Source organism: Aythya ferina (assembly GCF_964211825.1).
Source record: "Aythya ferina genome assembly, chromosome: 12".
Classification (NCBI taxonomy): Eukaryota; Metazoa; Chordata; class Aves; order Anseriformes; family Anatidae; genus Aythya; species Aythya ferina.
In genome coordinates, this window is record NC_140308.1 from 19,004,604 (window position 1) to 19,020,488 (window position 15,885).

Below are 15,885 nucleotides of genomic sequence, written 5' to 3' on the forward strand. Positions count from 1 at the left end.
CTTCTGCGTGCCCTCTCCCAGACACGCTCTAGGCTCGCCCCGGGAGCAGCCAGGAGAGTGTTTTCAGTCCCCTGCCATCTCAGGGGCCCGGCCCACAGCCAACTCCACCTCAGCCGAGCACTGCCCATGGGTTCTGGGGCTCTCTGGTGGCCACTGCTTGGTGAAGGGCTGGTGGCCACACCTGAGGAGAGGCACCAGGTGAGGAGAGGCTCGAGCTGCTGCCACAGCAAAGGGACTAAGCACTATGAAGCGCAACAGGGCTGTTTATTTGCTGGCTAGAAGTGGTGTCTTTCTGGGGCATCAACACTGCTTGAGCACAACTAAACAATCTAAACATCTAAAAGACATTTAGATGTTGAACTTAGTGATACGGTTTAGTGGAGGCCTTGTTAGTGTTAGGTCAGAGGTTGGACTCGATGATCTTGAGGTCTCTTCCAACCTAGAAATTCTGTGATTCTGTGTTCCTCTGAGTCACTCCAGGCCTGGCACCCGGTGCTTTTTTGAGATCGCAGGAGCCGAGCAAAACCCTCCAGCACAGGGAGCAGCTGCGCACCCCGACGAAGCCTCAGCACCCCGAGCCTGAAGGCGAAGGACGCCACTCAGGCGCCGCCCCGCGGGGCTCCGTCCCGCGCGGCCCCCACGCGCCTCCCGCCTCCCTCCCCGCGGCCGCGGCTGCCGGCAGCGCCCCCTGGCGCCAGGCGGCGGCACTGGGTCAGGCGCCCGAAGTGGGCCGAGGGGGCGGGGCCGCGGCGCCGAAGGGCGAAGGGGCGGGGCGAAGAGGCGGGGCGGGGCGGGGCTCCCGCGGCCCCTCCCCTGGCGCCTTCCCTCCCGGCGGCGCGGCGCGGTGACGCGGGGCGTGTGCGCGTGACGTCGGCAGCGGCTCTCGTCCTGCTCCCGGGCTCGCCCTCGCCGCCCCTCGGCCCGCTCCGGCCCCGCCGCCGCCCGCTGCCGCCATGGCGAACGTGGCCGACACGAAGCTGTACGACATCCTGGGCGTGCCGCCCGGCGCCTCCGACAACGAGCTCAAGAAGGTGCGGCCGGGCCGGGCCGGGCGGCGCCGCCGGGGCTGAGGGAAGGCCCCGGGCTTGGGGGGGGGAGGGGGTGCGGCGGGGCCCGGCCCGGCCCGGCCCGGCCCGGCCGCGGTGTGAGGCCTGGGGCGGGCCCGGGGCCGGGTGGGCCGCGGGGGAGGGCGGCGGGGGGGGAGGAGGGAGCGGGGCCCGGCGGGGGCTCCCCGCGGCCCGGCCCGGCCCCGCCAGGTCCCCGCGGCGCCCGGGGAGCCCCCGCTCGTCTCGCCCCCGCGGCGCCGCCCGCCCGCCTGCCCGCCCGGCTCCGGGGCGGCGCTCGCAGCCGGCGAGAGCTCCTCGGCGAGGAACGGGCGTGAGGCGGCAGGGGGGGGCCGCTGCCATTGTCTGCCCCACGTGTAGGCCTCGGTGGGGTCCGGCTGTGCTCACGGCTCCGCTCGTTTTCAGGCGAGGTGAGGTGAAGAAAGGAGCGAGGAGGGAGCTCGGGGCCGGTTCATCGTTTACCGCATCCATTTGGCTCAGTGGTGCAGAAACCTTTTTCTTTTTATTTATTTATTTATTTTTTCCTTCCCCAGAAGAAATTAAGCACCGTTTACACGTGAGGGAGGATAACTAAGGAGGCAGTTTACTAGCAGTGACCTGCTTCCGCTGCTGGGTGGTGCTGGAATTACCGACTCCCCCGTCATGCATGTGCTAGCCCAGTTTGTGCAGGGATAGGCAGATGCAGTGTTGAAATAGTTTTAGAGGTGGAAGGCATACGGCAAGAAGCTCCTGAACACAATCAAGTAGATCTTTTTTTTTTTTTTCCTTGCTAAGTTCTGCTAAGGGCCTTTGGTCTCCTGTAAGCACAAAGAACTTGTAGCAGTCCTCCACTCACTAATCTCAATGTTCATTGCTGTATGTTATGCTTGTCTTGGCATGTAAAATTTTGGGCTGCCCACAGCAGTGAGAAGTTCATCCATCTCTTATTGTCACAAAGAGATTGTGTGGATGCTTTATTCGTCTAATATTTTAACTTAGATATAAAAGTATAGAAGAGGTAAAACTAATAAAATATATAATAGCTTTATCAAAAGGGTCTGACTGAACACTGAGGAGATAAACTAATTTCTGTTGAAGCTATAGTATGGTGTTCATATAAGCCTTGATTCTGGATCTGTTTCTGATTGATTAAATAGTGGTAGCTTGCTTTTGGGCCATGAGTAGTCTAAAGGATTGCTCTAAACCAGTATGCTGCCATAAGCCAAGGCATTAGCTCTCTTTATATTTTTCAAGATCACCACGCAAAAATCATTTTTAGCTGAATAGATAACATTATGTAGGTTTTCAGTTTAGATGTATTTTTTTTTTTTTGCAATTATACTTCCTAAAATATGGGGAAAATCCATTTTTATTACAAAATATTCAAGTCTGTGGAAGATTAGGCTTTATTACTGATGGTTAATTCCTACTATAAGACCTATGAATTTGGTCTTTACTTTTACTGTGTTTTAGAATGTTTGACTTGTAATGTTCATTTTCTGTTTTGTTTCATTACTTTCTTATCAAACTTTATTTCTTGGTTGCATGTGTAAGTACAGAATATTTCAAGGTAATCAGTAAACAGGTAACTGCAGATACAAAAAAGGATTTTGATTTATCCCAGTACAAAATGATAAGTTGGGATCTCTATAAAGCTTCGTGTGTAAAGCTCTGTTCAAGCTGTAGTTCTATGGAGTTTGTTTATTTAGATGCTCAGTTCTACAGGAATAGAGCTATTAAAAAAAACACCCTTAAGAATTGGTGCGTTTCAATTATTTGCAGCTGCATCACTGTAGCAGATTTTATTAATATGTATAATAATAATATTAAAAAAAAAAACACTTTTATTAACAATCAGGGGACAGATATTGGGGAGTGTTGTGGTGGAGTGGGGAAAGAGTTGCAGTCCTTACTGTCAAAAGCTCAAATTGTAGAAGTCCTGTTATTTGCTTTTACCTCTAAGGTAAAAAAACAAAACAGAACTACTGCTGTAGAAAGTCATGGTCCTGAAAATCGAAACACTGGTCAAAAAAAGCATACTGAAAAATCTTCCCTGGGAATCTGGTCTGGCTGTACTTACTCCTCCAACTATTTTGGAATGATGAAATTAAAGAAAAGCAGTGATCTGTACGTTCTGCGCTTGTAACTCATACACTTATTTCAAACTGAGCTGAAACTTTCCATTATTAATAGGTAAGGAAGAATAAAAATTGATGTGGGGATTGACTGATAGACTTGGGTGAGAAGCTGAGGCAGCCATTTTGTTGTCTTGGTGTGACTGAGGTGAGATGTGAATGGGTTGAAACTTAGGTTGTGGATTTTGAGGGGGATCTGTAGAGTACGTCATTTTAATGAAGCACATTTTCCAGTGTAGTTCCTAATGCATGTTAATGAAGAGAAGCAGGCAAACTAGTTCTAGCTATCATGTGCTGTAGTTGTGTTTAAATCCAAGACTGAGTAGTTAATTTACGCCTATAGTAAAGTCAGAATTTTTAATGTACAATTTCAATGTATGAGTCACTTCAAAACATTCATTTTTTTCCCACTTTATTAGGGTTTTCTTTCTTACTGAAGACACTACTTGAATTTCTCAGAAAAGAAAAGATTATTCAAGACTGAAACTAATTTTGTACCTCTTTCAACTAGGCATACAGAAAGCTGGCTAAGGAATACCATCCTGATAAGAATCCAAATGCAGGTGACAAAGTAAGGCTTCTTTTTAAACTATTGAAGTTTGCTATTACAGTAGCATCTGAGGGACTGAATAGAAGTTTTGGGGTATGGGTATTGCAGTTGTTCAAAAAATATAAGAAATGTGAAAGGGAAGTATGTCTTGTCTACTTCTTCCCAATCTCCCTGTGTACCTCGTGACAAAATGCACCAGTTAAGTGAGTCAAATTGGTTGAGAAGGTAATGCTGAAGGGAGAACTGCTGCTTTTCATCTGCCAAGATGATGTCAGCTGTCACTAGCATCTATATAGGTATTTCAAAAAGATGGACAGCCCGCTTTCCAGTTCTTTCCAAGTATGCTAATATGTGGAAAAATGTACTTGTGGAGAGACTTAAAACTGCAGCATAAAACACATCGTATATGTGGAAAGGTTGTATTAGATATATTGTACTAATTGCAGCTAAAAAATGTTAATTCAATTTACTCAGTTGATTCTAGCAGAACTAAGTTCTGATGGTTGTTTAGAACTCAGCAGGGACGACTGTAAAAAGATCTGGTTTTGTAGACAAACGTGTTAGTGTGCATTTTATTACGTTGTTCAGGTGTGAGCCTATTCTAAGTGCCTAACAAGTCTTGCGGTCTTTGCCAATAGTGTATAACTGCGTTTTTGCCTGGTGGCTACTTCAGTATTGTGTACCTGTTTTTTTTTTTGCTGTTTGTGCAGTGTCTTATGCTAGGATTAATAAAGAGTACGTCAGTGGCTATTTGCAATAAAATGTCATTTGCTTATGGTAAAGCAAGAGGTAACACAACTATGCCCAAATTTGCTTTCCTCTCCCTTAATATAGAGGGGGTAGAAAATTGTTCTGTTGTGTGCCACCTTTATCAGGTGTATGTGCTGGACAAGAAACAATAGTAAAATGCTCCTTTGAAGTAACAAATTACCGTGCACTGATTTGACTCTGTCCCTCTTCTAGTTCAAAGAAATAAGCTTTGCCTATGAAGTATTGTCAAATCCGGAGAAACGTGAGTTATATGATAGATATGGAGAACAGGGCCTTCGAGAAGGTAGCGGTGGAGGCAGTGGAATGGACGATATTTTCTCCCACATCTTTGGTGGTGGATTGTTCAATTTCATGGGTGGTCAGAGTAGAAGTCGTAATGGTAGAAGAAGAGGAGAAGATATGATGCACCCGCTCAAGTAAGTATCTTGATGCTGCAATTCATACTCACTTCCAAGCTTTCCTGATTGGTACTCTAGTTTGTGTTCTTGGTATGCTCTTCAGGTAAGATTCTGCAGTCTGTACCTACTTTTCAGACCTGGACTACTTTGTCACATGTAGTCCAGAAAGCCAAACTCAAGTTACCTTGAGTTACTTTTAATGTTTGGTTGATCTTGTGTCAGATACTTTGATTTGCCTGGTTATTAGCCTGTAAATACTAGACACTTTTGTCATGGTATAGCTCTTCAATTATGTTTGGAAGTTGTAATCCGAAATTGCATTAAACAGACATACACTGCTTAATTGCTTGATTCTTGCAGAGGCACTAAGTCTCTTGAAAGACTTGCATTCATAGCTTACCAGCTGGAAGTGCAAACTACATAACTAATGGAAGAGTATTTAAAAAAAAAAAAAAAAAAAAGCTTGAATAGCATATCTAAATTTTATACATCTTTGCTTGCAGTCATGACTGGCTTTTTACTTGCTGAGCAGCTCCTTTCAAACTTCTATAAGTAAAGCTGCATCTTTTCTGTGTTTGGCAAGCCATGCTTAAAGTCTGTTTACTTTTATATGTTGCTTAGGTTAGTAGCTAATACTGTGCACTATATTACTAATGAGCTTTGGTTTTGTTACTTGTAAACACTGATGCCAGGCAACCTTTTATAGCTCAAAATACATAGGAATTTCTGTCCACTAACTTGAATCCTTTCAGGAGGAGCACTGTTCATAAATGTCTATCGATATATGAAGGTTATTGGAGTTCACTAGTGTATTTAAGAGCTGGGGGGGAAAAAGTGTGAACAAATGTAAAGAATTAAATAGCCTTTGGGGACATGTCCCCCCCCCCAGCCCCTCGAGTATGTTATGCTTTCCAGTGAAAAGCTCAATACAGAAGTAAATATTCTGTGTATATTCTTATGTATGTGTGCTATACGTACCATCAGGACAGTCTAAGAGAGGTTCTTTTTTCACTTGCTTGGTAGAACTTGGAAAAAAAATCAGATGTGACTAATCAAACAAAATACTATGTCTGTTTGTTTCCTGTTGAGAAAACAAACTAACCTGGTTTTGATTCTGCTGATTATATTGCAGCTTTTCTCTGAATTATATTTGGGATTATGTCTCTGTTTTCATGTGTGCTGAACAGTTTTTAAGGATTCCTTGTGAAAGCTAAAGTGATGCTTTCAAGGGTCTTATTTTAGTAGTGTATTTAGGTTTTTTGTTTGTTTGTTTGTTTTTTTATGAAGAACTGGTTTTCTATAACTTGTCCCAGGCAAGTATTTTAATTCTGTGGGGAAAGTAAGCTGTTAAATGATAACCCAGGAGAAAATGTTTTATTTTGCAGAGTTTCTTTAGAAGATCTCTATAATGGAAAGACCACTAAACTACAACTTAGCAAGAATGTCCTTTGTAGTGCGTGTAATGGGTAAGTTTGGTTATGCTTCTGGGTCCTCTGGTTGCTTTGTTGACATACAATATAATGAAGCATATTTTCTGTCAGATTTCTATCAGTATTTAACTTACTGGAGTCTGCTCTCACATTAGAAAACCGTTGAACTTGAATTTTACTGTTGATGGAACTGGAATTATTCAAGGGATTTGGGGGGGTGACTAATTGTCAGTATAATTAGGCATATTAACCGACTGCTGTAGATGTTGTCATGTTTCCAAAAAGCTTGCTTTTCATGCAACTGGTGCTTTCTATTCTAGTCAGGGAGGGAAGGCTGGAGCTGTTCAAAAATGTAATGCTTGCCGGGGTAGAGGTGTACGTATCATGATCAGACAGCTGGCTCCTGGAATGGTTCAGCAGATGCAGTCTGTATGCTCTGACTGCAACGGAGAAGGTAAGCCAGCTATTCTGTATTCCTAAATGTGCTTGCTTGTAAATATTTATCTTGACTGTTAAGAAGAACTGCTTCATAATTTCTATCATATAACAAATTTTGTCTCATCCAGGAGAATTTTGCCCCCATCTAGTCAATTGGGTCTCAGTCTGGTCCCAATATGGAGAAGTCATCCTACTTAGGACACGAGTGTTACTTGTTACTACTGTTCTTCTGTTAAAGACCAAGATTTTGTTTTTTAGAAGTATTTTTGATGGAAGGATTTTTTGATTTCTCCTATTATCCAAGGACAAATATAGGTTAGAAAACAGAAACCTATATTTTTAGAAGTTGAATTCAAGGTTATAAGATAGGATTTTGTTAAATCTGTTGTGTTTGGGAGAACAAGTTCAGCATGTGCTCTGTACTTCACGTGATTTCTATTTGGATCATCTGCAATTTTCACAGTAGTAATGCTACCTTGTAGATATTACTCTGGATGATACCTGCAAATTACAAAGCTGTATTTTGTAGCAAGTAAAAATTTCGCAAATGATGTTTTTGAACATGGTTTTCACAATTCAAATACGTAGTTCCAGCTGCATCATAATGTTGTGCTTCGTTTCACAGAAAGGTGTGGTTTAAGCTGGAAAATTTTGTCTTAAGCCAAGTGCATCCACTTGTAGCTCTTAAAGTAGTGCTGTAAATAAGCACTGAAAATTGTAGAGTGTATGACCAATTAGTCTTTCTTTCTGTACAAAGACGTTAGCTTACTTGGAAAAATAAAGACCAAGTAGAGGAGAAGTTAAGGCATGTTGGATAATTATCATTAAGCTTGCTGGAAAAAGTGTGAAAAGCTGTTCACTTTTGGAGTAGTATAAAAGTGAAATCCCGTTTATACCAGAAGACCCTAGATTCATCCTGGAGGAGAATCTATGTATTTCCCTTATGCAGTTGATTTGACCAGCTGTCTTAGCCCCCTTTTTGTGTGTAAGTCTTCAGTTTTACTAGCTGCATTTATGTAATACTTCAGTGTTGTGGTAATATTCTGCAATATGTGGCTCTCCCAGTAATCCTTTTTTTTTTTTCACTGTTGTTAATAGAAATGGAACTAAGCTTCCTAAATTCAGTAGTCTGAAATTTGTGCTCCAGCTTTTAAGGGAGGGGAGGCGCTTCTGTTCAGTTTCAGCTTCATCCTTTCTTTTATAGTGGGCATCCTCCAGCATAACAAAGAATGGAATGCAGGCTTTTTTATTTTAAAGAGAAGTTGAGTGGTAAGGCTACTGGAATTGAACTTGGACCTAAAGAAAGGTAGAAATCATAGACAAAAGTCTTGTTTTGCCTTTCTTCTCCAGAGCACATCCACTTTTCAAAATCCTTGATAAGACAGCTTGGAAGCTTATGTGTATCTCTGTATTCCCTTTTTTGTTTTTCCTTCCCCTTCTCCCAGCCAGGTTAAGTTGAGCCTTCCTTTCTTGTGAGGAATTCTTAAAGCAACATTGAAATAACAAGTTCTCTTGCATGCATTCTTCAGCATACTTTAAAATTAGTGTGTGTTTTCTTCAGAGTTGTATGCAACTATGTGGAAATCTCTGAACTCCAAATTTGTATCTTTAGGTGAAGTAATTAATGAAAAAGACCGCTGTAAAAAATGTGAAGGGAAGAAGGTGATCAAAGAGGTAAAAATACTTGAAGTTCATGTAGACAAAGGCATGAAACATGGGCAACGAATTACATTCAGTGGAGAAGCAGATCAGGCTCCAGGTGTGGAACCAGGTGATATTGTCCTCTTACTCCAAGAAAAGGAGAATGAGGTAATACTTTACAGTTTATATATTAAATGCCTTTTGTTCTAGTCTTTTAATATTGAAATTATATGGATGGCCATTCATTTTAAAGTAAATCACGTTGTTGCACCTCTGGGAGAGATGGGAAATAGCTTTTAATAGATCTATAGCAAGTAATGTGGCTTTATTTGTGAGCCAGAAAAAACTTCTGTAAGACTGCAAGTCTTAGCCAGAGGACGTGCAGATTCTGGTGCTTCCTCATGCTAATAAATTGTAGCTTTCTCAGAATGACTTTGCTAGACATAGGCACGGTGAAGAGCCATTCGGGATTTCAAACTGAATCTTCTTTGCTTGTGACATTTACAATGTTAAGTGTTCTTTTTATTAATCTTTTGAGACATGGCAGGGAACTCCTATTAGGCAGCACAGATGGTGCTTTCTGTCTTCTACTGGATCTGGAAATACAGCGCAGATATTCACAGATCATTTAACAAAATACTAAGAAATGAGAGTAGTTTGTGCTAGGTGGTTAAAGCTTTATGTTATTCTGGAGTATATATGTTGTGCTTTTGAATTAAATATTGCATATGAATCTTCTTCTAAGTTCAACCTTCTCTTAGGGCAAATTTGGGGTGACTTTTGAATGCTTTTGTTTCAAAAGCAAGCTATTACAATGGAGAAATAAGGGTGCATTTTACTCTGGGGGAAGAAACTGTCGAATGGAATGTTGGTATAAAAATCAAAACATTCTGTCTCAAAAAATAGTGTTGGGTACAAATTTAAGTTTTTGTCACCTATACGGATATCTTGGTTATTTGAAGATTAGGTACTATGTAAACTTTTCACTGTGGACTGCTGCTTTGTCAAAATCAGTGTTGTAAAGCTGCTTACACTTCTCCCGGGATACTGGATGAAACATGAAATCTTGTTTTTTTTCTTTTTTTGGCCAAAAAGGGAGAAACAATCTGTAAGCATACAAAACAAATGTGCATGACAGCATCAAATTCCAGACGGCAGATGACACTTCTGTCTTAGTCTTCTAATAAACTACATCTGGCTTTACAGTGTTAACCATTCTGAAAAATACCGTACCTTGTGTCCTACTGAGTAAAACTAGACTGATTCTCAGTCAAGCTTTTAGTGTTCTTAAAATCTTTCTTGAAGTGGGAAGGTGATGAAAGCAATGTTTTTGGAGGTCTGCCAGTAGAGAAAGCTTAATATATTCTGATTAAAAATCCAAAGTGCAATGGTTTAAAGATCTCTTAAAGACAGCAACCTGCCCTATAGGCAGTTAGGAGAAGCAGGTATGTGCAACTATTGCTTAAATGCTGAGAAACAAAAATGTGTTGTTGTGTAGGAGGAGTAGTGACAAACAGCCATAAGCTTTGTTTGTAGGTTGGTTGTGTGGAAGACCTTGGTATAAGGAAGCACTACTGCTATACAAGCTGCCTTGTCTAATTTGCACCTTCCATCATACTATGTACTGTAGCTGGCATTATCTTAGATGACATTTTCATAAGGTAAAAACTTTCCAAATGTGTTAAATTAGCTGATGTTAATAATTATGCATTCTAAATAACAAGTCTTGTGAAGGTACAATTTTAGTACTAGAAAAAATCCCTCATAATTCTGTTTTTCAGGTGTTCCAGCGGGATGGAAATGACTTGCATATGACACACAAGATAGGACTTGTTGAAGCACTGTGTGGATTTCAGTTCACATTTAAGCACCTTGATGGGCGCCAAATTGTGGTTAAATATCCTCCTGGAAAAGTAATTGAACCAGGTAAGCCTGACCAGATAAGAACTCCTTTTACCATGCTTTTGTGGTTCTTAAACACTTTAATTCTGTTCTTGTTCTCTTGTTACCTGAACACAGGCTAAGAGAAATGAAGAGAATTTGATAGGGTGAGACTTACTCTGAAGTACTCTACAGATTACTTCTTTGAATTACAGGTTGTGTTCGTGTAGTCAGAGGTGAAGGAATGCCACAGTATCGCAATCCTTTTGAGAAGGGGGATCTTTACATTAAATTTGACGTTCAGTTTCCTGAAAATAACTGGATTAGCCCAGAAAAGCTTTCAGTAAGTAGTCTTTCAAGCATAAACCTGGTGGTCTTATTGGACAGCTTATGCAAAGTGCTTGTGTTGTAGCCCCTGTATTTGTTTTCCAGTGCTTAAATTTGGATAAAGTACAACTAATTCGTTCTGTTAATATTGTTTGTAGGCAACATGTAACTTGAAAATACCCATTCAAGTGTAAGTTTCTGGAACCCATTTTTAAAAGCTAAGTGGGTATTGGGCAGATGAGAGTAGGAGGAATTATCTTTCTGCTACCGTGTGATAAGTTTTCAGAGTGCAACTGCATTTACTGATTGCATGCTGGTTGACAACATGTGGAGCTGTTGTGCGTTTTTTTAAGAGATGTCTTCCAGTTGATAAAAATACTCTTAAATGACTATGCACTTGGAAGGCTGACACCAGCTTAGTCTTAGAAACCAAACCTGCTCTGAGAAGGAGTTTTGAAGTTGTGGGGGAACTATTCATTTTATTTGGAAGCTGCAGATGCAGTACTGAATGCACTTCTTTTTTTGGGGCAGGAACTTGAAGATCTTCTGCCAGCTAGACCAGAATTTCCCAATGTAATTGGTGATGCAGAAGAGGTAGATCTTCAGGAATTTGATACCACTCGTGGTTCAGGTGGTGGCCAGAGACGTGAAGCTTATAACGATAGTTCTGATGAAGAAAGCAGCCATCATGGACCTGGGGTACAGTGTGCCCATCAGTAAACATTTGTCTAAAAAGTTGCACAAGGATTTTCTTTCAAATTTTGCCTGACTTGTTTTCAACAATCCAACTGGATTGTATAAGTAATCCAGATGAACCAATGGACATCTATTGCTGTATGTGTAACTTTTAAATTGGTCTATAGTATCTACAGAGTGTAATTTAAACTAACCACAAAGCTTACATCTTCATTTTGACTGTGTAGCAGAATAAAGCACTTGAAAGGAAGACGAGACTCCTTTTCACATGGGTTTTAAGTTTGTCCTCGTATCTGTGCTTGATTTTTACCAGTTTTGTGTAGATCTTAGGTTTCATATTTTAAATTTGAATTCTACATTGTAAAGTTTGTGTACAATTTGTCCTGAGGCTTGGTATTTGGCTGCACCTGCATAAGCTGCTACAAGTAGAATAAAGAATTTCATAGCCTGTATCTATCATCTAGATGCATGGTAAATGGGCTTTGCACATAATGGGTTTAGAGCTGACTGGGAACAATGGAAGACTAAATTAGAAGTGGTTGTAAGTTTTTTCTACCATCTTGTGAACGGTTTCTGAAATAAATAAAAGCAGTTGGTGTATAATATAATTCTTTTGCCTTGTAACTTTTACTTTTCTAGTGGTTTTAATTGTTCTATGTACCAACTGACTCTGAGGTGGACATTTTACAAACAGGGAGGCTGAATCTGCTTTAAGACGTGGGTTTAGATAAGTAACAATTGTGTGCTGAGTAGAAGTCTTCTCTTGAAATGAGGTTATGAGTAAATGAGCATGGGGGAGGCCACAGCCATGACCCCGCTGTATGAAGAAAATAAAGAGGGTTTCTGAGTGCCATCAAAAAATTTCAAAACCTCTTAAATTAAGATGATTAAATCCCCCAACAACAGTATCATATAAAAATGAACACGATGCCTGGCAACTTATAGTTGCATTAACATAGTTTGTAAAGAGATTGAGATTAGCATTCTACTTGACAAAGTGTTTTGACCTCAAAGCATACTAAATGTAGCTGGGTTTGTTGCTTGTTCAGCAGCTTCATTTTTTGTCATTGTTGCTTTAACTGTTAAGGTCTTGAGTTTCCCAGATGCAGTCCTGTTCCATTTTGTATACTTTTAATTTTAAAAGTCAAAAAAAATCTTAAGTAAGTATCAGGTACAGCTATGTTATTTCCTCACAGTATTAAGGAACAGTGTGTCAGTTGCTGTTAGCCACTTTTATGGTGTAGTTCCTTTCCCTCTTGAGTAGAGGAAGCTGAAAGATACCCCTAATTTTCTTTAAAAAGCTGAAGGGTAGCTTAAATGTCAACAGTTATCCAAGCAACTATTAACCAGTAAGATTAGAGGGACTCACTCCAAGATTTTTCCGTGCACTTTGGTAGGCATTGGCATGTTGCTGAACATCCTTGTAATAAATTCTAAAACTGAAGCAAGAATAGAATACTGCTTGACCTGTATTTCAGTATTGATTTGTACTGTGGCAGTCTCATCTAGTGAATTTTTGCTTATTTTTACTTACCAAAACTTCAAGTTGATTTTGCATGAAGCCATGGTTACATGGTGATCCTTCTCCTGGATTGTTTTGCCAAGAAGTCAATCAACTTAAGTTGCAGTGCTTAATAATTAACATACTTGTCTTCTGCTCTTATGTAATAGTTGTTGTTTTTTTTTGTTAAGCAGTGAATATATGCTAAACTTCTATCTTCTGATCTTCAAATTGTTGATCTGTTTTGGGAGGGGATTCATGGTAACTTCAGTGGTAGCACGCTGAACTGAAGGCGGTAAGGAAATGTAGAGTTCATCGCTGTAGTGTGAGTTAGTTCAGTTCTGTTTGTGTTTGTAGTCAAGTTTGGTTTGTTCACTTAGGCTTCTGACAGCAGCATCTTTGTGATGGCTTTTTCAGAATTGCCTTTATTCTAAGCATCCTCCTCTCTGCTAAGAGGGTGCCCCTTTACTAAATTGTAGTGTAGTAAAAACTATATGTAAGTTTAACATCTACACTGCCTCAGTTCCAATATTAAAGTTGCAAGTAATACTACTACAGTAACTAATGCTTTTTAGTTTACAGCTAAACTTCATTGCTTTACTACAGCTACTAATACTTTAAGTAGGTCAGTGTGATTGTCCTATGGAAAATAAACATTAGTTTAGTGTTGTCTAATAAACAGCTTCAACTAGAGCACTTAGTCCAAAGGCGCTACTGTAGATGAATGAGTATTCCCTGTGCTGGCAGAAGAAAATGTGATCACCAGAATTGTAGTAAAGCCACTTTAAATATTATTTTCATGTCTTCATATTAGTATCAAAAAGCTGAGAGAATAAAAAATGAGGTCTAGTCTAGCTTATTTCAGGACAAGTTTAGTTGCACATGTACAGTGACTAAGATTGACCTAAAGTTGGCTTTTATGGAAAGTCATATTTTTCCTCTTGAATGCGCTTAATTTGCGGAAGTGTTTGCAGGTGAATATTTATTGATAAGCTGCTGCCAGTGGTGTGATTCTTGTCACCAAAAAAAAAAAGTAGCTTTGTTCTGCTGAAGATCTGTTTGCAAAGAAATTAAAAAGTACTCAGCGGAGCAAGATTACTTTTTTCCCCCCCAGACACCAGTATGTCAGACTTAATATTTTAGAATATTTTAGAAGCCTTAGAAATTTCTGTGTATTAAGGAGGTAGTTGAACATCAGGATTTTTTTTTTTTTTTTTTTTAGTTACTAACCCTTTTTTTTAGCTATAGCCTTCCCGTATTGCCTTAGGCTAACGGAAGTTAAAACAATTGGTATAAAGGAGGTAGGAACAGAGTGATAGAAGCTTCCTAGCTTGGTCATACAAGAGCAACTTGAGTTGATACAAAAGCTCTGTTTTGTTGGTGTATCTTGTGAATTTGCCTTGTTAGAGGGCCTGGAAATGCTTCCCCAGCTCTTGAAGTTAGCTTTGTGACTAAAAGGCTATTAAATTTAAAACCTCAGATACTTTAACAGAGCAGGCTGGATTAGACAATGAGCTATTTTGGTATTATCACTACCTCCATACCTAAACCCCAGCAAGGTCCACAACAAGGGTGTGTTGACCTGTTTTTCAAAGCCCTACCTAACACTATACTGGCTCCAGAAATTGTGCAATACTGCAATTACAAGTTCAGGTTCCAGTATTTGCTTTGTAATTTCACATACGTTAGCATAGTACAGGAGTGAAAGGTTAAATTATTCATGTTGAAATATCCATTTGTCTTCAATAATCAGAAGCAGATACCATGGTGATGTGATGCTCATCAATTTAAGTTAAAACTGACAAAGATTAAACTATTAATTACTCACAACTAAGTTTTCATTAATGACTTAAAGTGAAGACACACTATAGATCTGTGTGTAATTTGAATGAAAGGCTTATTCATCTGTTTTCTGGCTACCAAGTGAGAGTGGGCGTATTTTTTAATAGTCCAGGTTTAAATGTGTATTTTAACTTCATGTTCTTTACCGTTGTCTTCCATGTCCTAGAAAGCTTTTTCTTTTTCCTTAATTGAAATATCTGATCATGGTTTCAGGAAGTGTGTGGTGGTTTTACTTGGGTGGGCAGCCGAGCTCCACCACAACCACTCTCTCACTCCCCCTCTTCAAAGAGGAACGGGGAGAAAATAGGATGGGAAGGGCTCAAGGGTTGAGATGAGGACAGGGAGATCGCGTGGTAGTTATTGTGATGGGCAGAACAGACCCATGGGAGATGGTAAGATTTATGGCCTATTATTAACAAGCTAGAGAAGTGAGAAACAAAGGAAAGAAACCAAAAGCACCCCCCCAACTGTCCTCTTCCACCTCCTTCCCCCGAGCGGTGCAGGGAAATGGGGTTTATGGTCAGGCTGTAGCGCTTCTTCTCTGCTGCTCCTTCTCAGTCACTTTCATTCCCTGCTCCAATGTGGGGTCCCTCCCCTGGGATGCAGTCCTTGCTGAACTGATCTGGCGTGGGCTGCCCACAGGCAGCAGCTCTTCCAGAACTTCTCCAGCTATGGGTCCGTACCACGGGGTCCATTCCTCAGGAGCAAACTGCTCCAACCTGGGTCCTCCATGGGCAGCAGCTCCTGTGTGTGCTCCTCTCCATGGGCTGCAGGTCTGGCCTCAAATCTGCTCTGGCGGAGATCTCCCACAAGCTGCAGCCTCTGTCAGTGCAGCTCTGCCTGCTTCACCATGGCGCTCCATGGGCTGCAGGGGGACATCCTGCTTCACCATGGTCCTCACCACAGGCCCCAGGGGACTTCTGCTCTGGTGCCTGGTGCACCTCTACCCCTCTTCCTTCCCTGACCTTGGTCACTGCAAGGCTGTTCCTCACAACTCTCACTCTCCCAGCTGCTGTGTGGCACAGCATGGTTGTTTTTTTTTCCTGTCTTAAATATGCTCTCACAGAGGTGCAAACGTCACTTACTGGCTTGGCTCTGGTCAGCAGTGGGACCCTTACCAAACATGGGGCAACTTCTAGATCCTTCTCACAGAAACCAGGTCTATGGCTCCCTGCTACCAAAGCCTTGCCACATAAACCCACTACACAGTAAAGTACTGAAATACAGGTTAG

The 15,885-nt window shown here is 41.2% G+C and overlaps 1 protein-coding gene across 1 annotated transcript; it reads left to right on the top strand.

Annotated features, from left to right (window-relative positions):
* The first annotated feature begins 829 nt into the window (after positions 1–829).
* On the top strand, positions 830–11,918 carry DNAJA2 (DnaJ heat shock protein family (Hsp40) member A2). The gene is made up of 9 exons (XM_084533067.1): positions 830–1,031; positions 3,690–3,749; positions 4,692–4,915; positions 6,283–6,363; positions 6,648–6,781; positions 8,378–8,574; positions 10,188–10,332; positions 10,503–10,630; positions 11,146–11,918. The coding sequence occupies exons 1-9, from the start codon at positions 954–956 to the stop codon at positions 11,332–11,334; spliced, it is 1,236 nt and encodes a 411-aa protein (XP_084389193.1). The 5' UTR covers positions 830–953; the 3' UTR covers positions 11,335–11,918.
* The last annotated feature ends 3,967 nt before the right edge of the window (positions 11,919–15,885 follow it).

Bases quoted from the DNA above. Each gene is read 5' to 3' on its own strand.
- DNAJA2 (XM_084533067.1), top strand. From the start codon at position 954: ATGGCGAACGTGGCCGACACGAAGCTGTACGACATCCTGGGCGTGCCG. The intron at 6,782-8,377 runs GTAAGCCAGCTA...TTGTATCTTTAG, and splicing joins CTCTGACTGCAACGGAGAAG to GTGAAGTAATTAATGAAAAA. The intron at 10,631-11,145 runs GTAAGTAGTCTT...TTTTTGGGGCAG, and splicing joins TTAGCCCAGAAAAGCTTTCA to GAACTTGAAGATCTTCTGCC.